The sequence below is a fragment of the Tenrec ecaudatus genome, chromosome 6, assembly GCF_050624435.1.
Source record: "Tenrec ecaudatus isolate mTenEca1 chromosome 6, mTenEca1.hap1, whole genome shotgun sequence".
Classification (NCBI taxonomy): Eukaryota; Metazoa; Chordata; class Mammalia; order Afrosoricida; family Tenrecidae; genus Tenrec; species Tenrec ecaudatus.
The window spans coordinates 58763985-58785616 of NC_134535.1; the positions used below are offsets into that span (position 1 = coordinate 58763985).

The following is a 21632-nucleotide window of genomic DNA, read 5'->3' on the forward strand; positions in this document are numbered from 1 at the left end:
TGTTTAAAGGGAACTTACTGACATGATGACTCATGGTTCTTAAATTTAGTCTCTCTACTGAATTGTCTCCTTTTAAAATATCAAATAACTTTCAAGATTCTATCCTGTGTCTACATAGCAGTGGTTGAGTTCTGGATAATTGTGATTTTCCTGTTTTATTCTATCTATCACATACATGTGGCTTTGGTTTTGATGATAGATAACAAGAGTTTCCTCATTTTTTTTTATACTGAATGGTCAACACAAGAACGTAAATTGTTCCTGAGGACAGCCTGGTTTACAGTTCCATCAGACTGGGGCTTCATAATACAAAACCAACAATCATGTATTGTATTAAGGCCAATATTTACAAGAATAATATTTAATATTCATGTGCTTGTAAGAGCTTGTACTAACAGGGTTCCAGATATAAAACAGCCCAAGATAAGGATGATTGTTGCTATTTTCATTCTTCATGCTAGCTGATCTGATTCCTATTATCTATTGTTCTTCTGTCGTATGCCCTTCCGACTCTCCTAATACTCCCGGGTGCAGCTAATTATCAGTTTTACTTATGTTTTTTACATGATAATGCTGCAATATAATCTTTCTCCCAACCATTTTTTATTGAGAGTACCACAGGCTACCAGGAGAACAAAATCTGTCATGGAGGAGGTACAGCCAGACTGTCCTTTTGAGTGAGAATGATGACACTTTGTCTCATGCGCTTTGGACACCTCATCAGGGAAGTCCAGTCCCTGAAAAGGGCATTGGGCTGGCTGCCGTGGATGGCCAGTGAAAGCCAGCAAGACCGTCAATGAGGTAGAGGGACACAGTGGCTGCTACAAGGAGAGGTCTTAGCATGACAATTATGAAGATGGTGCCAGACTGGGCAGTGCTTTGTTCTGTTGTGTGTAGGGTTACTCTAACTTAGAACCAACTTGAAGGCACCTAACAGCAACAAGTACTTTTGGATTTTATAAAAGAATTATGAGAATTTCCATGAGGATAGTTATAGGTCTGTCTTGTTGAGTATTTTAATTATAGTGCTGTTATTCTTAACCCTATTTAACACAGTGCTCCCTTTTAGTAATAAACATTTTGCAATGTCTTTTATATTGTATTTAAAAATGAAAGTTATAAAATATAGCTTCTCTGCACACACAATTTCAAAGAAAATTCAATAAAATATAATCCCTAACTATATTATAAAAGCAGCCATTCAAAAAAACAATTTATAATAAAATAATATCACTATACATATATGCTCCGATTTGACTATAATGAGATATTTTTATAGATGAGTCAGATATTGGCCTCTACTTAGAATAAATAAAGTCAACAGTGAGAGAAATAATGTGATAATAAGCCATTCTGTATAAGAAGAGGGAAATGAGAGAAGAAACCTACATGGATACTAGAATAAAAAATGAGAATTAAAGTACATAATCTTAGACCATATTTATTGCATGGAATAAGGAAAGGCAATGACTTTTATTGAAATAAAGATCATATTCCAAGACAAATTCTAGATTTTATAGAGGAGAACATGGGCAAGCTTAACAATCTGAAAAATGAACAAGATATTTTCATAAATTATATGTTTATTATATGAATATGAGCATATTGCTAAAAATTATTTCAAAGCTTTAATAAACAAATATATCAAAATGTGAAACTATTATTTTTGGCACATCCGCCCTCTGGTCTATACGTTTCTGAAGAGGTTCTTCCATTCCTCTAGCCTTTCCTGGAGGTATTCTGCACTTTTCAATTTATTCCACTCAAAATAGTAATGTTGCATCCTCAAGGGACTCAAATTATGTTCCTTTGAAATGTTCGTTGGATTTTGGGAACAAAGGAACTTTGAAGGGGCAAGATCCATGCGGATGGTCTCTCACTGAAATTGTTGTAGGGTGACCCGATTACCCTTGGAAACGAGTTGTGCATTGTTGTGATGAGACAACATTTCCTGGTCTTTTTCCTTTCTTGTGCAATCCTCAAATTTCTAAAATCTTCATTGTAGCAAGCTCCAAGGATCACCCTGTGTCTTTGAGAATGCCCACTAAGATTACTGCTATATAACCTCAACAAACCTGTCTGAGCTGACCTTTCTGCCCAGCATTTAGCTGGCTAAGCAGATCCCCTTGAAAGTTACTGTCTTGACACTGATGAGACATACAACTTTCCTCTGGATCTTTAATGCTCCCTCCCCCGCCCATTCCCATGACACCAATTCTACCTTACAAATCAGGCTAGACCAGAGCATGTACATGGGTACAGATAAGAGCTGGAAACACAGGGAATCCAGGACAGATAAACCCCTCAGGACCAATAATGAGAGCAGCGATACTAGGAGGGGTTGGGGAAGGTAGGGGAGAAAAGGGGAACCAATCACAGTGATCTACGTATAAACCCCTCCCTGGGGGACGGACAACAGAAAAGTGGGTAGAGGGAGACATCGGTCAGTGTAAGACATGAAAAAATAATAATTTATAAATTATCAAGGGTTTATGAGGAAGGAAGGGTGGGAGAGTGAGGGAAAAAAAGAGCTGATACCAAGGGCTCAAGTAGAAAGAAAATGTTTTGAAAATGATGATGGCAACATATGTACAAATGTGCTTGACACAATGGATGGATGTACGAATTGTGATAAGAGCTGTCTGAACCCCCACTAACATGATTAAAGGAAAAAACCTCAATAAATAAATAATTGAAAAAAAAAAGAAAGTTACAGTTTTGATTGGGCAATTTTTTGGAAACCATCCTAATGAGACAAAGGCTGGTGTCTTACTACGAGAACTTGCCTGCAGTCATTTACTGTCTGCAGAGACATGTTTACACATGATTTGTCTGGAATAAATCTATGCATGCATGAATTGGAGTAGTAAATTTTTGTGGCTTACTCTTGTAGAAGCGTGTTATTGTTAGGTGCTGTGAAATTATTTCCTACTTATAGAGAATCTACGTACACCAGAACAAAATGCTGCACTGTCTTGGTCTGTCCTCACAATTGTTGTTTGAGTCCATTGTTGGAGCAACTGAGTCAGCTCATCTCACTGAGGGTCTTGCTTTTTTGTTTTGGGCTGACCTTCTGAGTAAGAGTAGTGGTAAGATAATTCCCAATGTGCTTTCACATAGGCCCAGGCAGTGTTGGAGATCACAGGGAGCATTTCTTTTATCTCGGAGGTGTATCATACACTTAAGAGCACATTCGTTTTCTAGTTCTTTAAAGGGTCCTGGAGAACACAGCACTTTGTAAGCAATAGGGAATTGAAGCTGGATTAGATAAAGACATGTTCACGATACTCCTTCCATGTGAGTTGGGCGGTCGATTTTGCTGGGCTGCTGGGTGTAAGCTCTCACTGCTAGCTGAAGTGTTGGCAGTTTGAACCCACTGAGAGGCTCCTTGGAATATAAACATGGCAATCTGCTTCTTAAAGGCCACAGCATAGAAAATCCGATGGCAGAATTTCTACTCTGCTCATGTGGGCTCACCATGAGTCGGCATAGACTCACTGGTAACTGCCACCACCCACAGACCTTGTTGGGTAGAGTAAGATAGAAAAATCCATAGGCCAACCCCAAACAGGTAAATTATATAATTGTCACCACACAAATTTCCAATGATTATACTCCAAAACTTTAAATGGACAATAATATATTTATAAAGGGACCTTTATTAATGAAATGTAGTGAAATCCATGCTTCATATTTCTGTGTTATTTAATACTGACCACTTGTAAAATAAGTAGTGGTTATTGGTGGAGTAGTGGCTATGTGTTGGTCTGCTAACAGCAAGGTCAGCAGTTCGAAGCTACGAGCCATTTCTCGGGAGAAGGATGAGGCTTTCTACTTCAGTCAAGAACTACAGTCTTGGAAAGTCACAGGGTCAGTTCTCCCTCTCCTATAGAGCCTGTGAGTTAGAACTGACTTGATGTCAGCACATTTTTGAGTTATTTGTAAAAAGAAGTTTCAGATTTTCACAGTTACATATCTTAAATGTGCTTTGTGGCTTTTTTAGGCAATCGTTTTCTGTACTCATACCATCTTCAATGAAATGTCTAGCAAGAAATTCTACCTCACTTGGAATAGACAGGATGCACAAATCAAACTAATTATTTAATTATTTTGAAAGAATATATTTATTCCATTTAGTTTTCCTGTCCAAATTATTGGGCTGATGCAGATTTTTTTCCAGTACAACTATTTGGGAAATTGTACAGCTACTTGGGAATGGAGCTAGATATCATATGAGTTTTTGTTTGTTTATTTTGTTCTGAAATTAAAGTTTGCAAAATAAAGAAAATATATGATTACTATTACTAGTGTCACTGAACTGTACATGTAAACATGCTGTATTGGCTAATGTAGTGTTATACCTGTTTTTCTACAGCAATAAAAATGGTTAAAATGGTAAACGTAACACGCTTTCAGTACTGCACGGTATTAAATGTTAGTGCTATATTTGTGTTATGTATGACACAGCCAGGAGTCAAATGGGCTGCGGAGGATCTTCGTGCATGGCGGTGCCGCCCACTGCAGGGGAGTTTACCACATGCCGATCCTTGTTAGAAATCTGTAGCCGGCAGAACCGCATGATTGAGAACTGTTTTTCCAGTGCTAAAAACCTTTCAAAGTATTTGAAGACCGAGTCCACTTGGCAAAATAAAGGGAAGTATGGACACAAGTTCTGGCAGGTTCTTGGTTCTTTCTGAAACCTGCCCACAATGACGATGATCTAGTCCAACGGCCAAACCCGAACGGGCCATTCCCTCTTTACTTCCTCTTCCTTGGCGCCTTCACAGGTCTGGGGGGGGGGGGGCAATGTCCATGTTTCTTGACAGGCCATTGAAGACCTTGCAATTAGACCCTGCAGGCTACTTCTCCGGACTCTTCTCCTAAGTGTCCTTGTGCCAGCCTCTCAGCAGCTGCCTGTCCTTCCCAGGTGTGCCTCTATGCACATGGTCCCTTCAGCCTGCAGCATGCTTGGCCACCGTGTTTAGCTGGCTGCTGTTTTGTTGTGTGACGATGATTTGGTTTGGACTCACGGTGACCCTAAGTATGATAGAATGAAACACTTCCTGCTGCTACACCATCCTCACAATCGCTCTTATGTTTGAATTTATTGATACAGCCACTGGGTCGTTCCACCTTGTCCACGGCCTTCGCCTTACTCCCTGCTCCTCGCTTAACCGGGCATGATGTCCTTCTGTAGGGGCTGTTCTCTGCCAGCCTCGCCTCTAAGGAAAATCCTGGCTGTACTTCTTGCAAGACAGATTTGTTTGTTTTTGTTGGCCATCCATAGTACGTTCTATATTCCTTGCCAACACCACAATTCAAATGCATCTGTTCCTCTTCAGTCTTCCTTATTCAAAGTCAACTTTTACATGCACACGAGGCAATTGAAAATACCATGGCTTGGTATTTTCTCAAAATCACATCCTTGCTTTTCAACACTTTAAAAGCATCTTGTGCAGTAGATTTACCCAAGGCAATGTGTCTTTTGTGCTCTGGACACCTGTTTCCGTGAGCATTGATTGAAGATCCAAGCAAGATGGAAATCCATGACAATTTCAATCTTTTCTCTGTTTATCATGTTACTAATTGCCATTTTGTGAGGAGTTTGGTCTTCCTTAAATTGAATTGTAATCCACACTGAAGATTACAATCCTTTATCTTCATCAGCAAGTGCTTCATTTCTCACTTAGAACAAAGCAGTTATGTCATCTGCCTATTACAGGTTGCTAATAAGTCTTCCTCCAATCCCGTTGCCACATTCTTCTTCAAATAAACCAGCTTCTCTAGTTATTTGCTCAGCATATAGATTGAATAAGTATGGTAAGAGGATGCAACCCTGGTGCACACCTTTCTTGATTCTAAATCATGCCGTATTCCCTTGCTATAGTTGTACAACTAACTCAATCATGTAGAGGCTCCTCGTGAGCACAATGGAATGTTCTAGATGCCAGTTCTTCTCAAGGGTGCCCATAGTTTGTTATGGTCCACATAGTCGAATGACTTAGCATAGTCAATTACACACAAGTGAATTTGTTTCTGGTATTCTCTGCTCTTGGCCAAGATCTACCTGGCACCAGCCATGATATCCTTTGTTCTCGCCCTCTCCTGAATCTAGCCTGAAGCCCTGGAAGCTCCTGTCAATGTACTACCACTCACAACTGTTGTTGGATGATCTTCAACAAAATTTACGGGTATGTGACATCAGTGATACTGTTCTATAATTCACCTTCCTGGGAGGGAATGGGTGCAAATATGAATCTCTTCCACTTAGTTGGCTAAATAGCCATTTCCAAATGTTCTGGCATAGATGAATGTGCTTCATCAGCCTGTTGAAATATTTCAGTAGATATTCAATCAATTCCTGAAGCCTTGTTTCTGGCTAGTGCTGGTAATGCAGCGTGAGCTTCTTCCTTCAGTAGCTGGCTTTTGCTCCCGTGCTGCCTCTTGGAATAGTGGAAGGTGGACTAGCTCTTTCTGGAACAGGGACTGTGCATTCTTTTCACCTTCATCTAAAAATGCTCCAGTTTCATCGAATAATGTAAACCCGCTGTGCCAGATATCATACTACTTTCCATCTTTTTTGGTGCTTCCCGAATAATTCAATATTTTGCCCATAGCATCTTTCAATATTGCAACTCAAAATTTGTATTTTTCCTTGAGTTCTTTCACTTTAAGATATTCCCAGAATGCTCTTCTTCTTTTTTTATTAAACACTTTTATTGGGGGCCCTTATATCTCTTATCACAATCCATACATTCAACCATTGTGTCAAGCACATTTGCTGCTATCATCCTTTTCAAAGCATTCTCTTTCTACTTGAACCCTTATATCAGCTCCTCATTTCTCCCCCTCCCTCCTGCTCTGACCTCCCTCATGAACCCTTGATAAGTTATAGATTATTATTTACATATCTTATGTCATCATCTGTCGTCTTTCGCCCACTTTTCTGTTGTTCGTCCCCCTGGGAAGGGGCTATATGTTGATCCTTGTGATCAGTTCCCCTTCTCCTCCCACCTTCCCCTTATCCTCCTGGTATCGCTATTCTTATTGTTGGCCCTGAGGGATTTATCTATCCAGGGTTCCTGTGTTACAGGCTCTTTCCTGTAGCAGTGTACGTGTTATGGTCGAATCCTATTTGTAGGCAGAATTGAAGTCATGATCGTAGGGGGAAGGAAGCATTAAAGGACTATAGGAAAGTGGTGGTGTGTTTCATCGGTGTTATACTGCACCCTGACTGGCTCTTCTCTTTCCTTGTGACCCTTCTGTGAGGGGATGTCCAATTGTCTACAGATGGGCTTTGGGTCTCCACTCCATGTCCTCAGCACCCATTCACATTGGGTATGGTTTTTTTTCTGGGTCTTAGATGCCTGATACCTGATCCCAGTGACACCTCATGATCACAAAGGCTGGTGAGCTTCTTCCATGTGGGCTTTCTTGCCTCTCAGCTAGAGGGCTGCTTGCTTATCTTCAAGCCTTAAAACCCCAGACATTTGCTTATGCACTTGCTTTGTCTTCAGTGCTCGTGTTGGGAAGGTGAGCATAATGGAATGCCAGTTCAATAGAACAAAGTGTTCTTGCATCAGGGAGTATTTGAGTAGAGGCCCAATGTCCATCTGCTCCTTAATACTAAACCTATAAATATATGCATATAGATCTATTTACTGATTGTCATATATAAATATATTTACATATGTACCTCTATAAATGCCCTTTGCCTGTAGTTCTTTCCTCTGTTTCCTCTTGTCCCAATATGCTCAGCCTTCATTTGGGTTTCAGTAATTCTTGGTTACATTGCCCTTGATCAAGCCCTACTAGGCCTTCTATACCCTCCTCACCACCGATTTTTGGATCACTTGTTGTTCCCTTGTTCCTGGATTTGATAAAACCCACTTCCTTTCCCCCAACTCCCCCTCTCCCATGTCTTCTGCCCGAAATGTCGGTCCTGTTGTTTTCTCCTCCAGATTGTTTCTTATCTAGATAGACCTGCAGAGATAATAATATGCACAAAAAAGAAGACATAGCAAAACAAAGCAACAAAAGAAAATAACAACCACAAAAAACCAAAGACAAAAAAAAAAGGAAAAGCCTGTAGATAGTTCAAGGTCTCTTTGTTGACCTTTAGGTGTGTTTTCCAGTCAAGTGTGATGTGGTGCCATGCCCTGGTCCCAAGGTCTATTTTTGGTATTCCCTCAAACTCTTGGTTTTTGCACACTTCATTTACACACAACATACTTTATTTTGTTTTCTCGAGCTGTTTTCAGTTTCTTCGAAATTTTACATTCAGCTCTTTTACTTCCATTTGCTTTAGTTACTCTGCAACTAAGAGACAATTTCAGTCTTTTATGACACACACTTTGCTCTTTTCTTTCTTTCTTCTCATCCAGTCTTCCATCATTAGTGTTTCATGTGTCAAGTCCATGTTGACATGATCTTGAAATTCAGGTGGGAAGATCTCAAGGTCATATTTTGGGTCTTGTAGACTTATTTACTTTTCTTCAGCTTCACCCTGAAAACTTACATATGAGCAATCTCTGGCTATTGTTTCACAGTCGGTTGCTGATCTGGTTTTAGCTGCTGATGTTGGCCTTCTTGATCGTCTCTTCCCATAAATGTAGTCAATTTTATTTCCGTTTATTCCATCTGGAAAAGCCCATGCATACAGTGGCTGTTTTGTTAATGGAAAAAGGTATTTTCAATTAAGAAGTTGCTTGTCTTGAAAAATTCTATCCTGCTATTTTCAACTTCATTTCTATCACCAAGACAATATTTTCCAACTACTGTTCCTTCCTCTTTGTTGTCAATGTTGGCATTAATCCTATTGGCAATAATTATCAATGCATCTTGATTGCATATTTGATCAATTTCAGAATGAAGACGTTATTAGAATTCTTGTTTCTTTATCACTAGCTTTAGTAGTCAGTGCATAATTTGACTATTAGTGGTATCGACTGGATTTCCTTGTATGCATATAGATATTTTATCACAGACAGCATTGTATTTCAAGCTATATCTTGAAATGTCCTTTTTGGGCAGTGAATATGAAGTCATTCCTCTTGAATCTGTCATTCCCTGCATAGTAAACCACATGGCTTTCTTATTCAAAATGGCTACTACCAGTCCATGTCAGCTCACTAATGACTAGAATGTTGATCTTTATGCATTCCATTTAATTTTTGACAACTTCCTAGGTTGACACATCATACACTCCAAGTTCCAATTATTTGATGTTTGTAGCTGTTTCTTCTTATTTTGAGTCACGCCCCATGAGCAAGTGAAGGTCCTAAAGATTGTACTCCTATAGACTTAATTCCATCCACACTATTATGTTTGACTCTACTGGGAGAAGGTAGCTCCTCACTCCTATTTTGAGTGCCTTCTGACCTGAGGGGCTAATCTTCTGGCACTTTCTCTGATAATGTTCTGCTTCTATTCATGAGGTTTTTAGTATACTATCCATACGTTTTCAGGAGTTAGTTCCTCAGAGTTGGGCAGCCTATTCCTTCTGCACAGCCTGCTCTTAGTCTGGAGGCTCTGCTGCAACCTGTTCCCTTGGGGCGACGCTGCTGGCATTTGAAATACCAGTGACATAGCTTCCAGCATCCCAGCACCACACAGTCCACCACAGCATGACAAGCTGACTGACAGGCTATTTCCTAGTTATTCTTCAAGATTAAACTCCTGGGTCATCTATTTGGGAAAACATGTCTCCTAGGAAACTGATTCTGAACTATCAGACTTGTCTAAATGCATACAACCTCTATAGTTCCACTCTAGGGCCCTGAAAGCATCTGTCCACAGACTCAGAAGTGATCTGGTCACTGTAATGGTAGATACAGAGAAATAGTCTGTGATTTTTATTTTCAAATCACACGACTCCAATGCTCCTGAAATAATTATATTGTACCATAGGAAGTAGGAAAGCTCACACAGGGAATTCTAGTTTTTTTTTTAAAGGCAGTCAATAGATAGAGGCCTAATCAGACATGAAAGTTCAAGTTTTTATTTAGTATAAAGTATATTTTCCATGAATAAACATAGGGCATTGTATCTATAACATCTCCACTGAAGTCCAGAGCACCTTTATTCTCTCTGTCTCCTCAGCCTGAGTCATTCATTCACGAATACTCATTGAGTATCAGCTCTGAGTCAGGTACTTTCTAGGATCTAGAGATGGACCCATGACCAATGTCTAATTTCCTGGAGCTTTGATTGTAGTTAGGAACAAACAAAAGTGACCTAATACAATAAAAAACATATAAGGGAATAACTAGAAAGCATTTAATGCTATGATGAAAAAATTAATATAAAACAAGTCATTCAAACATAAGAATTCAATGATTAAAACTACAAGACTGTAAATTAAACAGCTTATATACAACTCATCTATATTCATATGACATATTAATAATTTATGTATGATTGCCAGAGGTACATTTAAATACAGACATACATGCATGTACACGCTATAGCTAAATATACCTAAAGTGAATTAAAATAATTCAGTATATTTTTTCAATAAGTACCTAAAGTACTTATTAGTACTTCCATCAACATAGGAAAAACATCACTTATTTGTCTTAGTGAAGTTTGATTTATATGATACATTTATGAATGGCTCAAGATATTTGTCCACATTCATGGACATATAGCTGCATTGATCCTGGTGTTATAAGACAGAGTTTATCCTATAATGGTTTGACATTAGGATTTGGCAACATGACAATTAAAAAATTAATCCAAAGGGAGAAAACAACCAAACCCACATGAGCAGGCCTAATGACTGGTTCTGTTTTTGAATTCAACTTTTAACAAAATAATGCATTTAATTAATTTTTTTTTGTAGACCACAAATCCCTCATGCTACTTAAGTGCAATTGGTATTAAGTCGGGATAGATGAGATTTTTTAGAGTTAATAACTTGTAACTAAGGAAAGGAAATAAAATGAGCACATTTTCTCTGATATAAACATTTCCTGGTATGACTTTTAGTTTGCATTACCTATTAACCCAAGTGCCTTCTTCCCCTACACTTAAATACTGAGGGGAAAAAAGTTAAGCAATGGATACTAGAAGGAGGAGGTCGTTATGGAATTAGCATATAAACAAATTGGGAAGCTGGACATTAAAAATATGAAAATAACCTTTTACAATTTTAATAGATTAAAAAGCTGCTGCTTAGAGATCTCGTATGCCAGTGGCTTTTCCACAGGTATTTGCAGATGGGACGTGGAGCTGCCATTTCTGAGTGGATCCTCAGTCAGGGCAGCCTAAGGGAGAAGCCACCTTCAAACTGGTCTCATTATATGACCATCATGCAGGTTCCTGCACTTAGTGGCCAAGATGAATCAGAGCATTCTCCTCAACTTCAAAATACAAAGAGAAATGCTTTTTTATAAAATGTATGCATTAATAAGTTGGTTATTTCTATGTTAACAATTTTAGATATTGCAGTTCGGATAATTTTTCATGCATAAATTCTATGTACTAGTGGAGGTAGGCTGGAATTTAGATAGGTACTGTCCCACGGACCTTAATTTCGTAGAAAGGCTGAATTTTACAAATGAATTAGCATCCTAAAATTCTAATGACTCTAAAATGGGAAGTGTATTAAACAGCACCAGTTTACTTACAGAACTTTAAGACTGTAAAGACCAGCAAATGCTCCCTTGGGAATGTATGTCAAAGAGTTTCCAGCAAGACGTCTGTGGGGTTAAAGGGACAGAAGAGAAAGTGAGCATAACTCTTTCCATGGGAATTAACTTAAAATTTACAATACAGTTTAAAAAGTACAATACAGCGATGTCCAAGCTGTAATGCCATAGCAACAATAAAGTATTTTGTTTTACTCGAGATTGTTTGTAAAAAATTCTATATAGAAAAAAAATGCTGGTGGAAAAGTCCCTAAACATCATTAGAGTAAATTATCTTTTTACAATAAATCATTTAATAACTATGCTGTAACATATAACTATCCTTTAAAAACATTTAAAAATAAACACCAGAAACAGAAATCTTCAAGAAATATAATGCTGAAATGTGACCATTACATGATTTCTACAATTCTAGTATATAAGTACAATTGAGTTAGATAATTAAACAAACATTTCTGCTGCAATTATACCACAAAATACCCATCATGGCTATTAAATTTGGCAAATAATAATGCTATCATTATTGATTCATTTAAAAATGCCATACAACACATGGAAGAAGCACACCGGCCAGTGCGATCACGAGGTGCCCAAGGGACCAGGTATAAGGCATCATGCAAAAAAAAAAAAAAGATATAAGTGTGTGTATGTATGTGTATATATGTGTATATGTATATATGTATGTGTATATATGTATATATATATCATATTAAATGAAGGGGGAAGTGCAGAGTGGAGACCCAAGGCCCAAGTGTCGGCCAATGGAGATCCCCTCATAGAGGGGTTTAGGAGAGGAGATGGGTTAATTAGGGTGTGAGGTAGTATCGATGAAGAACACAGCTTTCCCCCAGATCCTGGATGCTTCCTCCCCCCAACTACCATGATCCGAATTCTACCTTGCAGGGCTGGATAGGACAGAGGCTGTACACTGGTACATATGAGGGTTGGAGGTACAGGGAATCCAGGGTGGATGATACCTTCAGGACCAAGGATGTGAGGGACGATGCTGGGAGAGTGGAGGGTGAGTGGGTTGGAAAGGGGGAACCAATTACAGGGATCCACATGTGACCTCCCCCCTGGGAGAGGGACAGCAGAGAACCGTGGAAGGGAGACTCCGGATAGGGCAAGATATGACAAAATAACGAGGTATAAATTACCAAGGGCATATGAGGGAGGGGGGAATGGGGAGGGAGGGGGGGGGGAAAGAGGACCTGATGCAAGGGGCTTAAGTGGAGAGCAAATGCCTTGAGAATGATTGGGGCAGGGAATGTATGGATGTGCTTTATACAATTGATGTATGTATATGTATGGATTGTGGTAAGAGTTGTTTGAGTCCCTAATAAAATGTAAAAGAAGAAAAGAGAAAAAAATGATTAGGGCAAAGACTGTACAGATGTGCTTTATACAATTGATGTATGTATATGTATGAACTGTGAAAAGAATTGTATCAGCCCCAATAAATTGTTAAAATAAAAAAAAAATGCCATACGAGACCAAAGGGTAACTTCTGCCCCAAAGCAAAGATGAGATGACAGAGCTGGTAAACCAGACGAGTAAAAACTGGAAACAAGGGCGGAAATGGGGCGAGTTCTGCTATATTCTGGGATTGTAGACAATGTAACCGAGTAATTTGTGTAGCAATAGAAAATGAATTTGCTGTGATAACTTTCACTGAAAACACAATAAAATGTTAAAAAAAAGTTTTTTGAGTGGGAAACAAAGCAAGAGCAATACGTTTAACATAATCACATTTAAGAAAGAAACCCAGGGAACTGATTACAAGGATCTACATGTGACCTCCTCCCTGGGGGACGGACAACAGAAAAGGGGATGAAGGGAGACGTCGGACAGGGCAAGATATGACAAAATAATAATTTATAAATTATCAAGGGCTCATGAGGGAGGGGTGAGCGGGAGGGAGGGAAAAAAGAGGACTTGATGCCAGGGGCTTAAGTGGAGAGCAAATGCTTTGAAAATGATGAGGGCAAAGAATGTGCGGATGTGCTTTATACAATTGATGTATGTATGGATTGTGATAAGAGTTGTATGAGTCCCTAATAAAATGTTTTTTTTAAAAAAGAAGTAATGTGGAAAAAAAATCCTCAGTATATTTTCTCTTGTTAATGTTCTTCTGTACATTGTCATGGGATGGTTTGCTAATGAAAATAATATATAACAATAGCTTTAATAAGAAAAAAGATGATACATGGCATAGTTCAGTCAATACAGTTCATTAAAGTTTCCTGTGATTAAAAAAAAAAAAAGAAACCCAGTGTACGAATATGCATCTAGATACTCAGAGAAAGACTTGGAGGACGACATACCCAACTTTGTGAGGAAAGTTGAAGTGGAGAGGGTGAAGGGGACATTCCTTTAATAGATAGCCTTGCCATTGTTCTGTGTTATATGAATTTCTTATAGTGCAAAGGTATTCACATTTTTGGTACACATTTTTGAAAATTCAAAGAAAAAGAAAAAAACGTTCACTTTACAATAGTTTTCAAAGTGCAAAATGGTCAAGGTGAGAACATAAAGAAGAAGGACAATAAGGAGCGGTATTGTAACACCTGGTTTAGTACAATTTTAAGGCAATTACATCACAGCCATAATCTCCGACTCTGATGGTAGATGGCACTACCAAATCGAAAACTCAAGAACCACAGAGTGACTCAAAAGGCCACAGAACTTTATTAGGAGCTATCTTAAAATCACGAGCAGGATTGAAGGACAAAAGATGCCAATATTGTTTTGATGAAGGTGGGTGCTGGTGATGAGGGTGCAGCCGATCTATTTGGCTTGTGTTTGTTCCTGGGAAGCCTAATGGCTTCCAGTTTATACAACGATGTTATCTTCCAATGAGATGCAGTTTCCTCACAGAAATACCCTGACCGGCCTGCAATAAGGCACCCACAATAGAATGTTCAATCAGTGCATCCTTGCTAGTCCGTCCCATGGATGAAATACCATACACGAGCAGTAAAAGATCATACTGCAAGTGTTATTAGAACACGTGTGCGTGTGTGTTATCTACGGAGGAGTTGGCTCTGACTTACGGCGATCCCATACACAATGGAACAAAACATTGATCTTTGGAGGTAGCCAAGCAGCCCTTCTGAGGCCACTTTAGTCTGAAGGCTTTGCTGCAACTTGTTTAGCACCATGATGCCCATACGCAAGCCACCGCTGACAGCGAGCTGGCGGCTCTGCATGGAGCAGGGGACCCAGTCTGAGACTTTCACAGGGGCGCTGAAAATTCTGCCACTGCACTACCTTTGCACCCAGGAGTGTGTGCGTATAGAAAAAGTATCATTCGCCGAATCCGAATGAAATTTAAATGAAATTAAAATCATAGCGTAAAATTTATTATTCTGGCTCTTTTGCTGTGTTCTCTCTCTCAATCCTTTATTTCCCCCTCCCCCCTCGCTCCCCTCTTTCTCTTCTCTTCTCCTCTCTTCTCTTTCTCTTCTATATCACCTTCTCTCCTTACTAAAAACCCATTTGGATCACCAAAAAAAAATTATTATTCTGTGTTGAAAATTTTTAATTTTAAGAGACTTGAGCCATCCCAAGAGTTAATGCTTGCTTTGCTCTGATACTGCTTTGCTGTGTGCCAGTAAGTAAATGACTTGACATTTCTCAGCTGCTTGTTCTCACTTACTGCATGAAATGGACAATGTGAGATGTCTTTTCAGATGCCCTCTAGCTGCAAAGTTTCATGCCTCCCTTCCTTATCTTGTGGTTACCCATCTTTGTCCCTGTTTTCCTTCCCTTAAGAGATATGATCTTTTTAAAGACGGGAATAATCTCTTGTATTGTATTCATGCCTTCTTCAGGTGCCTAAAGCAATGTTTTTCCAACTATAAATACATTTAGTGGCTGGGAATATAATTAGGAAAGAGAAAATAGAAAACTAACATAATGCATTAGCTATGCAATTGCTGTTAGAAACCTTTGTTTCATATCTATCTATCTATCTATTTTTCAGAATAAATAAACACAACCTATGGATTTTTTCTTGTACGTGGTAAGGAAAGTTTGGAAACTACCAACCTGAAGCATAGTCATTCACTCAACACCAAATCCATTGCCATCAAGTTGATTCCAACAGAGCAGAATGGCCCCTGTGAGTTACTGAGGCCATGGCTCTTAATAGGAGTAGAAAGTCCTATCTTTCTCCCATGGAGCAACTGATGGGTTTGAACTGCTGACCTTGCAGTGAGCAGCCAACCCAAAGCATAACCCACGACATCACCAGGGCTCCTAAAACATAGTGGGCATTTAATAAATAAAGATGAATAACACGTATGGCAGCTTAATATTTGACTAGGGTGATTTCAGAGATGTTCTATTTCTGCAAAATTGTATTTCCTGCAAAGTTCTCTTACCAGAGAACCCTCTTTCGATCGCTACGTTGGTCTCTCATCTGGTCTTCCCAGTCAGTGCCTCCCTACTCTCACTCATTCACTGCCAGTCTTGGTAAAGCAAGCTCTGATGAGCTCACTTTCATGTTTTCACTTTCTATCAATTCTCATGCCAGCACGAATGAAATAAAGTCCCTAGCCTCCTTTTCCATAATTCTCTGCATCTAAAAATGCTCTCTTGCTTTGTCTCTCCTTTCCTGACCTTCAAAGTGATTAAGTATTCAAGCCTTCTGAATTGATGGGAACTCACTCTCTACTACCTGAGCCCTGTCTGGTAGCACATGTCAGCACGCTCATGAATTTTATATTCACCCAGTGTTATAGTGCACATCTAGTCCTATTACACACTCCTCCGTGAATCTGGAGGTTCAAGAGCATTGGAAACATTGTCAGTTGCCCTAATCAAAGGCAAACAAAACCAGTTGCTTTTGAGTTGGTTCTGACTCACAGGGATCCCATATGCAGCTGAAGAGACTCCGGCACCTCAGGAGGTTCAATGGCTGAGCTCCTCAATGACTATCACCAGGCTGTTCCCCTCAGGTGCCTCTGGATGCACTTGAATTGCTAATATTTTGGTTGCCTTAATGTTGCTTAAAAAATTATATCAGTATATTAGTAGAAGCTACTAATCGATCTCTCAGTAACCATGCTGACCTTCATCTTTGGTAATGTTTGCCAAAGCAACCTTAGATCATGATATTCTAACAACTGTTTTTTGTTTGTTTGTTTTCCCATGGAAGAAAAATAAAATGTGCTTCATAATATTCTTCAAGAAATTTCTATTTGCAAAGAACTATCCACTTCCCAAGAAGTTAAGATTCTACAGTTGGTCAAAGTCAGTTTTAAACCTTCTTTTCCTAAATTGCATTCTTGAGCTGGGCATTTTGCTTCTATCATTAGATAGGATTTTTTTTTTAAAGATTCAGATTTTGGAAAGGCTAATATCACTGAACTTAACAAACGAATTCTTCAGGTCAACAGAGCAGTCCTTTTTTGGACATAGGGCCCATGATTTCTCTAACTAAAGACTAGTTAAATGCAATCTTTCACCCTTTTGTTAAATCTCTCTTAATTATCTAAGCCATTGTCAGTTTTCCTGTAAAACATACTCTATACCCAACTACCTATAAAAGTTACTTTCTTCCCTTTTACACGTAGTGTAGCTGATTGCCTCTCTAAGGCCAGGAATCGACTGCCTGCACAGAGCAGGAAGCTCAATCAATACTTATTGATTATTTGATCTTGTTCCCCCAAACGACTGGCCATGGTGCAATAGTTAATTCACATGTGGCATAACTGTTTCAGGATGGCTGGCTAGTCCTTGCACAACCAGATCAGAAACAGCTGTAGAGTATTCCTTCTGCATTACACATCAAATCTAAATTCAACAAAATTTCTTTGAGTACTTCTTTTTTTTTTGAGCACTTTCAATATGCTATGTGCAGTACTTTTGGGCATACAAATAGTAGCCACCTAAAAAAAAATCATAAATTCTAGCCACAATGTCAAATACCTTCTATATTAAGAAATTTGTTATTATTCTCCTTTGCCTATGAGAAAATAGGTCTGAGAGGGAGTACGCTATTTGCTTATGTTTGTATAGAAATGCTTACAAGAAAGAATTTGGTTGCCAGCATAACAATCTGAAACTTGCTTGGATCAAGCTGAGGAAACATATGAGCAACAGGAAAAAACAACATAACGCCATTGCATCCCTGGAAGGACTGGCCATGAGAAAACTGTTGCTTCTGATTCAAGCTCCGCCCACTGCAAGATGCAGTACAGTTTTCATGCTTATATTTATCACTGCTCAGAAGGGTCCTTTCCTTTCTTGCTAGCTTCTTTTAAAAATTCTCTTCTCCAAATTATAAATCTTCCAGTTTTGGAGTTTGACCCTTTCTTGTCTCTCTCCATCTAGCCGTGCTCCAACTTCAGCGTGTGTTACCGTCATTTTCAGGGGAAAAACCCTCATTGCCGTGGAGTTGACTCCGACTCTTCGCAACATTATAGGGTTCTATGAGTGTCATCATGAGTTTCTGAGACTGTAAATTTTCAAACAAACAACCAAAGAAGCCTAAGTCCTGCCACTGAGTCATTTCCGACTCACAGCAGCTCTATAGGACAGGAAGTGGGGGTTTCGGAGACTGTTTCTCTCTACGGGAATAGAGAGATCTTCTTTGTCCCTTGGAATGGCTGGTGAGTTCAAACTGTTGACTTTGTGGGTAGCAGGCCAACTGTTAACCCACTCTCCCACAAGGGGAGAATTCAGATGTCCAAGTCCGAATCTACACATAGTGAATAATAAGTTCTTGGGGTAGAATTTGGAATCTGCATTTTAATAAGCAGCTCAGGTGAATTTGATGTAGATGGAGAATCACATGGGTACATACAGGGCCTCTACCCTTGTCTCAAGACCCTCATCCACTTTAGTGTCTTTCATCCTTATGGCTTCGTAAACAACTTTCCACTCGGGACTTCTATAACAGAATCCTGCTCCAAACTACCGACATTCCAGCTTCATAGGCACTTCCACTGGGTGTCCTCCCACCTAAGACATTAAGAACCAAGCCTCTTCTTGCCTCCAGAATTAGTTGCCGCCATTGAGCCCTCCATCTCTATTAACTGTATTACGTTAGGCTCCTAGTATCTAACCTCAGAGTTTGCTCACCGTCATTTCTCACCTCCAGACCTCTCTAATAGTGCCTACCTTCAATCAACTCTGTATGTATCTCAGGGGGCTCTAGCTGTCTGCACAGTTTTTTTTTATAAAGATGTCTGGGTCCCAATTGAGACCCATAAAACAAGAATCTTGGGAGGTAATCATTGGTATTTTAAGATGTGTACCTGGTCATTCCAATGTATAGTCAAGAGTGGAAACTCTGAAATGGTTCTCCAGTTTCATGTATATTAATTGTTACCTAAAGATCTTTATGATAGTGATCCATGTGAGACAACAAGAACCCGAAGCGGGTGGTGAGGAAATCAAGCAGACATGGGAAAGACAATGTGGAATGAGGAGCTCTATGACTTGGAAATTGGCTGGATCCCGGAAGCGAGGGGGAAATGAAGAAAACAGACAGAAGGAGTGACAGACATAGAGTTCACAAGTTTGGATATCAAGAGTGCTGATGGTCATTGGGAAAGACAGGTTAAAAAAGCCTGGATGAATTTGTACATGCTCAGTTGCGAAGGAGAGCTTGGGGCTATGAAGATAGTCATATACGTAGTTGATGACTCTCAAAGCGCAGTCCCAAGACTTGCAGAAGCCTCACAAGGAACTTTTAGAAATGCAAATTCGTGGTATAACGTCTTCTTCTCCAATCAGACCTGCTGAGGAAACTCTGGGAACGCGCCGAGCACTGTGTGGTGGAAAAAGCACTTTCGCGGATGATGTCACTGGCCTGGAGGGGAAAACCCACCCAGTGCTGTTGAGTCGATTCTAACTCATAGAGACCCTCTAGCACAAAGTGTGGAATTTCCAAGACTATAATCTTTACAGGGGCAGGCTAGCCCAACTCTCTCCCACAGAGCAACTAGTGGGATCGAATCACCAACCTTGTGCTTAGCAATCCAATGCCTGTATCACAGAATCACCAGGGACCCTTGGACTAGAGTGTAGTTTTAAAACTTTAATGTGCATCAGAATCACCAGAAACTCTTAGAAAAGACAACTGCCTGGCTCCAAACCCCAATTTCTGTTTTAATAGGCTGGCGTAGGATGCGTTTTTGACAAGCTCACCGGTGTTACCACTGCTGCTGGTCCAGGGAACATGATTTTAGAATCCACTGGTCTAGCAGTCAAGTGAAAAACAAGTCTGCCCTAGTGATCTAGGTTTGGGGTCCTCTCAAGAGCAGGAAGGAGTCCTGGTGGCAGCGATTTACACAGTGGGCCACAAAGGTCAAGGTCAGCAATTCAAAAACACCAGGTGTGCCCTGGGAGAAACATGAGACTTTAAACTTCTGTAAAGTTACCTTCTCAGAAGCCCCCAGAGGCAGTTCTCCTCTGTCCTGTAGGGTCCCTGTGAGTCAGAGCAGTGAGGGGAAGGAGCCGTAGAAGGAACCCTGGCAGGCATAGCGCAGCAGTGGAGCGCTCAGGGGTTAATCCAAACGTTGGCCGTTCCCATGTACAAAGTGGCTCTGCATGAGAGAGGCGTGGACAGACGACAGCAGGAAAAGAAAATGGGACAGTTCTGTTCTGTCCCGACGGGATCACTCCAATGGCATCATAGGAACAGGGAGCTGTGTTGGGGGTGGGGGTGGGGGGTCGGTAGGACCACACCAGTGACCCTGTCAGAGAGGGTGCCACCAAAATAACTGTCTATAAAACTATCTATGAAAACATTTCCAGCAGAAATTTATTATTTTACAGAAGCCTGGTTTAAATGCAGCGATGTAGACACTAAGCTAAAACCATATGCTAATTTACTTTCAGACCGCCTAAGGCACCCCTTTTGGTCGGAGCATCACAATGGCCGAGTGTAATGACATCATGATATGCTTTTGTCTGCATGCTACAAACATGTGATATTTTTATTTCTACCAGTGTTTGTAGAGTCACTGATGTTGTCACATTTTCTGGTGTTTTAGCTATAGTATTGTGGTAATTAGTATCTATGAACCTGTATCAAAACTTTTTTTTTTCTCCAAAACTTTTTTTTGAGAATTAAATGGTAATCAAAAAGAAAAGTAGGAAAAACTGTAAAGGTTTCTGCTTAGTTATTCCTATTGTTGGAAATAATAATATAAGATCCGAATTCTACCTTGCAAGTCTGGATAGAGCAGAGGATGTACACTGGTGCAGATAGGAGCTGGAGACACAGGGAATCCAGGGCAGATGATACCTTCAGGACCAGGGGTGTAAGGGGCGATACTGGGAGGGTAGAGGGTGAGTGGTTGGAAAGAGGGATCGGATTACAAGGATCTACATGTGGCCTCCTCCCTGGGGGACGGACAACAGAAAACGGGGTGAAGGGAGACGTCAGACAGGGCAAGATATGACAAAATAATAATTTATAAATTATCAAGGGCTCATGAGGGAGGGGGAAGTGGGGAGGGAGGGGGGAAAAAGAGGACCTGATGCAAAGGGCTTACGTGGAGAGCAAATGCTATGAAATTGATGAGGGCAAAGAATGTACAGATGTGCTTTATACAATTGATATATGTATGGATTGTGATAAGAGTTGTATGGGTCCCTAATAAAATGTTTAAAAAATACTCTGTAAAATGATTTTATTGTTAGTATTCCTATAAACTAAGAAATATCACACGTAAGCCATTTTCGCCTATGTTTATCTCATTATCTTATGAGTCTGATTGGTGACACGTGTCACCACAGATTCTGCATGCTCTGGTACAGTGTGACGATGGGGACACCGTGGGTGACTGCGCTGGGTGACACAACCCCGTGGTGCTACTCGATGGCTATGAGGTAGCGTCGACTCACAGGAACGAGTAGCAACAGATCTTGAGTCCCTTGCTCTGACAACTGCAGTGGACTTTCTGCTGGTTTAACATCCCATGCTCCTTCCAAATCTATTTTACACACAAAAACCCGAAATCT

The 21632-nt window shown here is 40.0% G+C and overlaps 1 protein-coding gene across 3 annotated transcripts in view; it reads right to left on the reverse strand.

The window, feature by feature from the left end:
• The window catches only part of LGR5 (leucine rich repeat containing G protein-coupled receptor 5), a 172340-nt gene that overhangs the window by 53934 nt on the left and 96774 nt on the right, over nt 1–21632 (reverse strand). For all 3 annotated transcript variants that reach the window (XM_075552774.1, XM_075552773.1, XM_075552772.1), the window contains exon 3: nt 11631–11702. In XM_075552774.1, coding sequence (XP_075408889.1) covers nt 11631–11702 — 72 coding nt within the window. The remainder of the gene's footprint in view (nt 1–11630; nt 11703–21632) is intronic.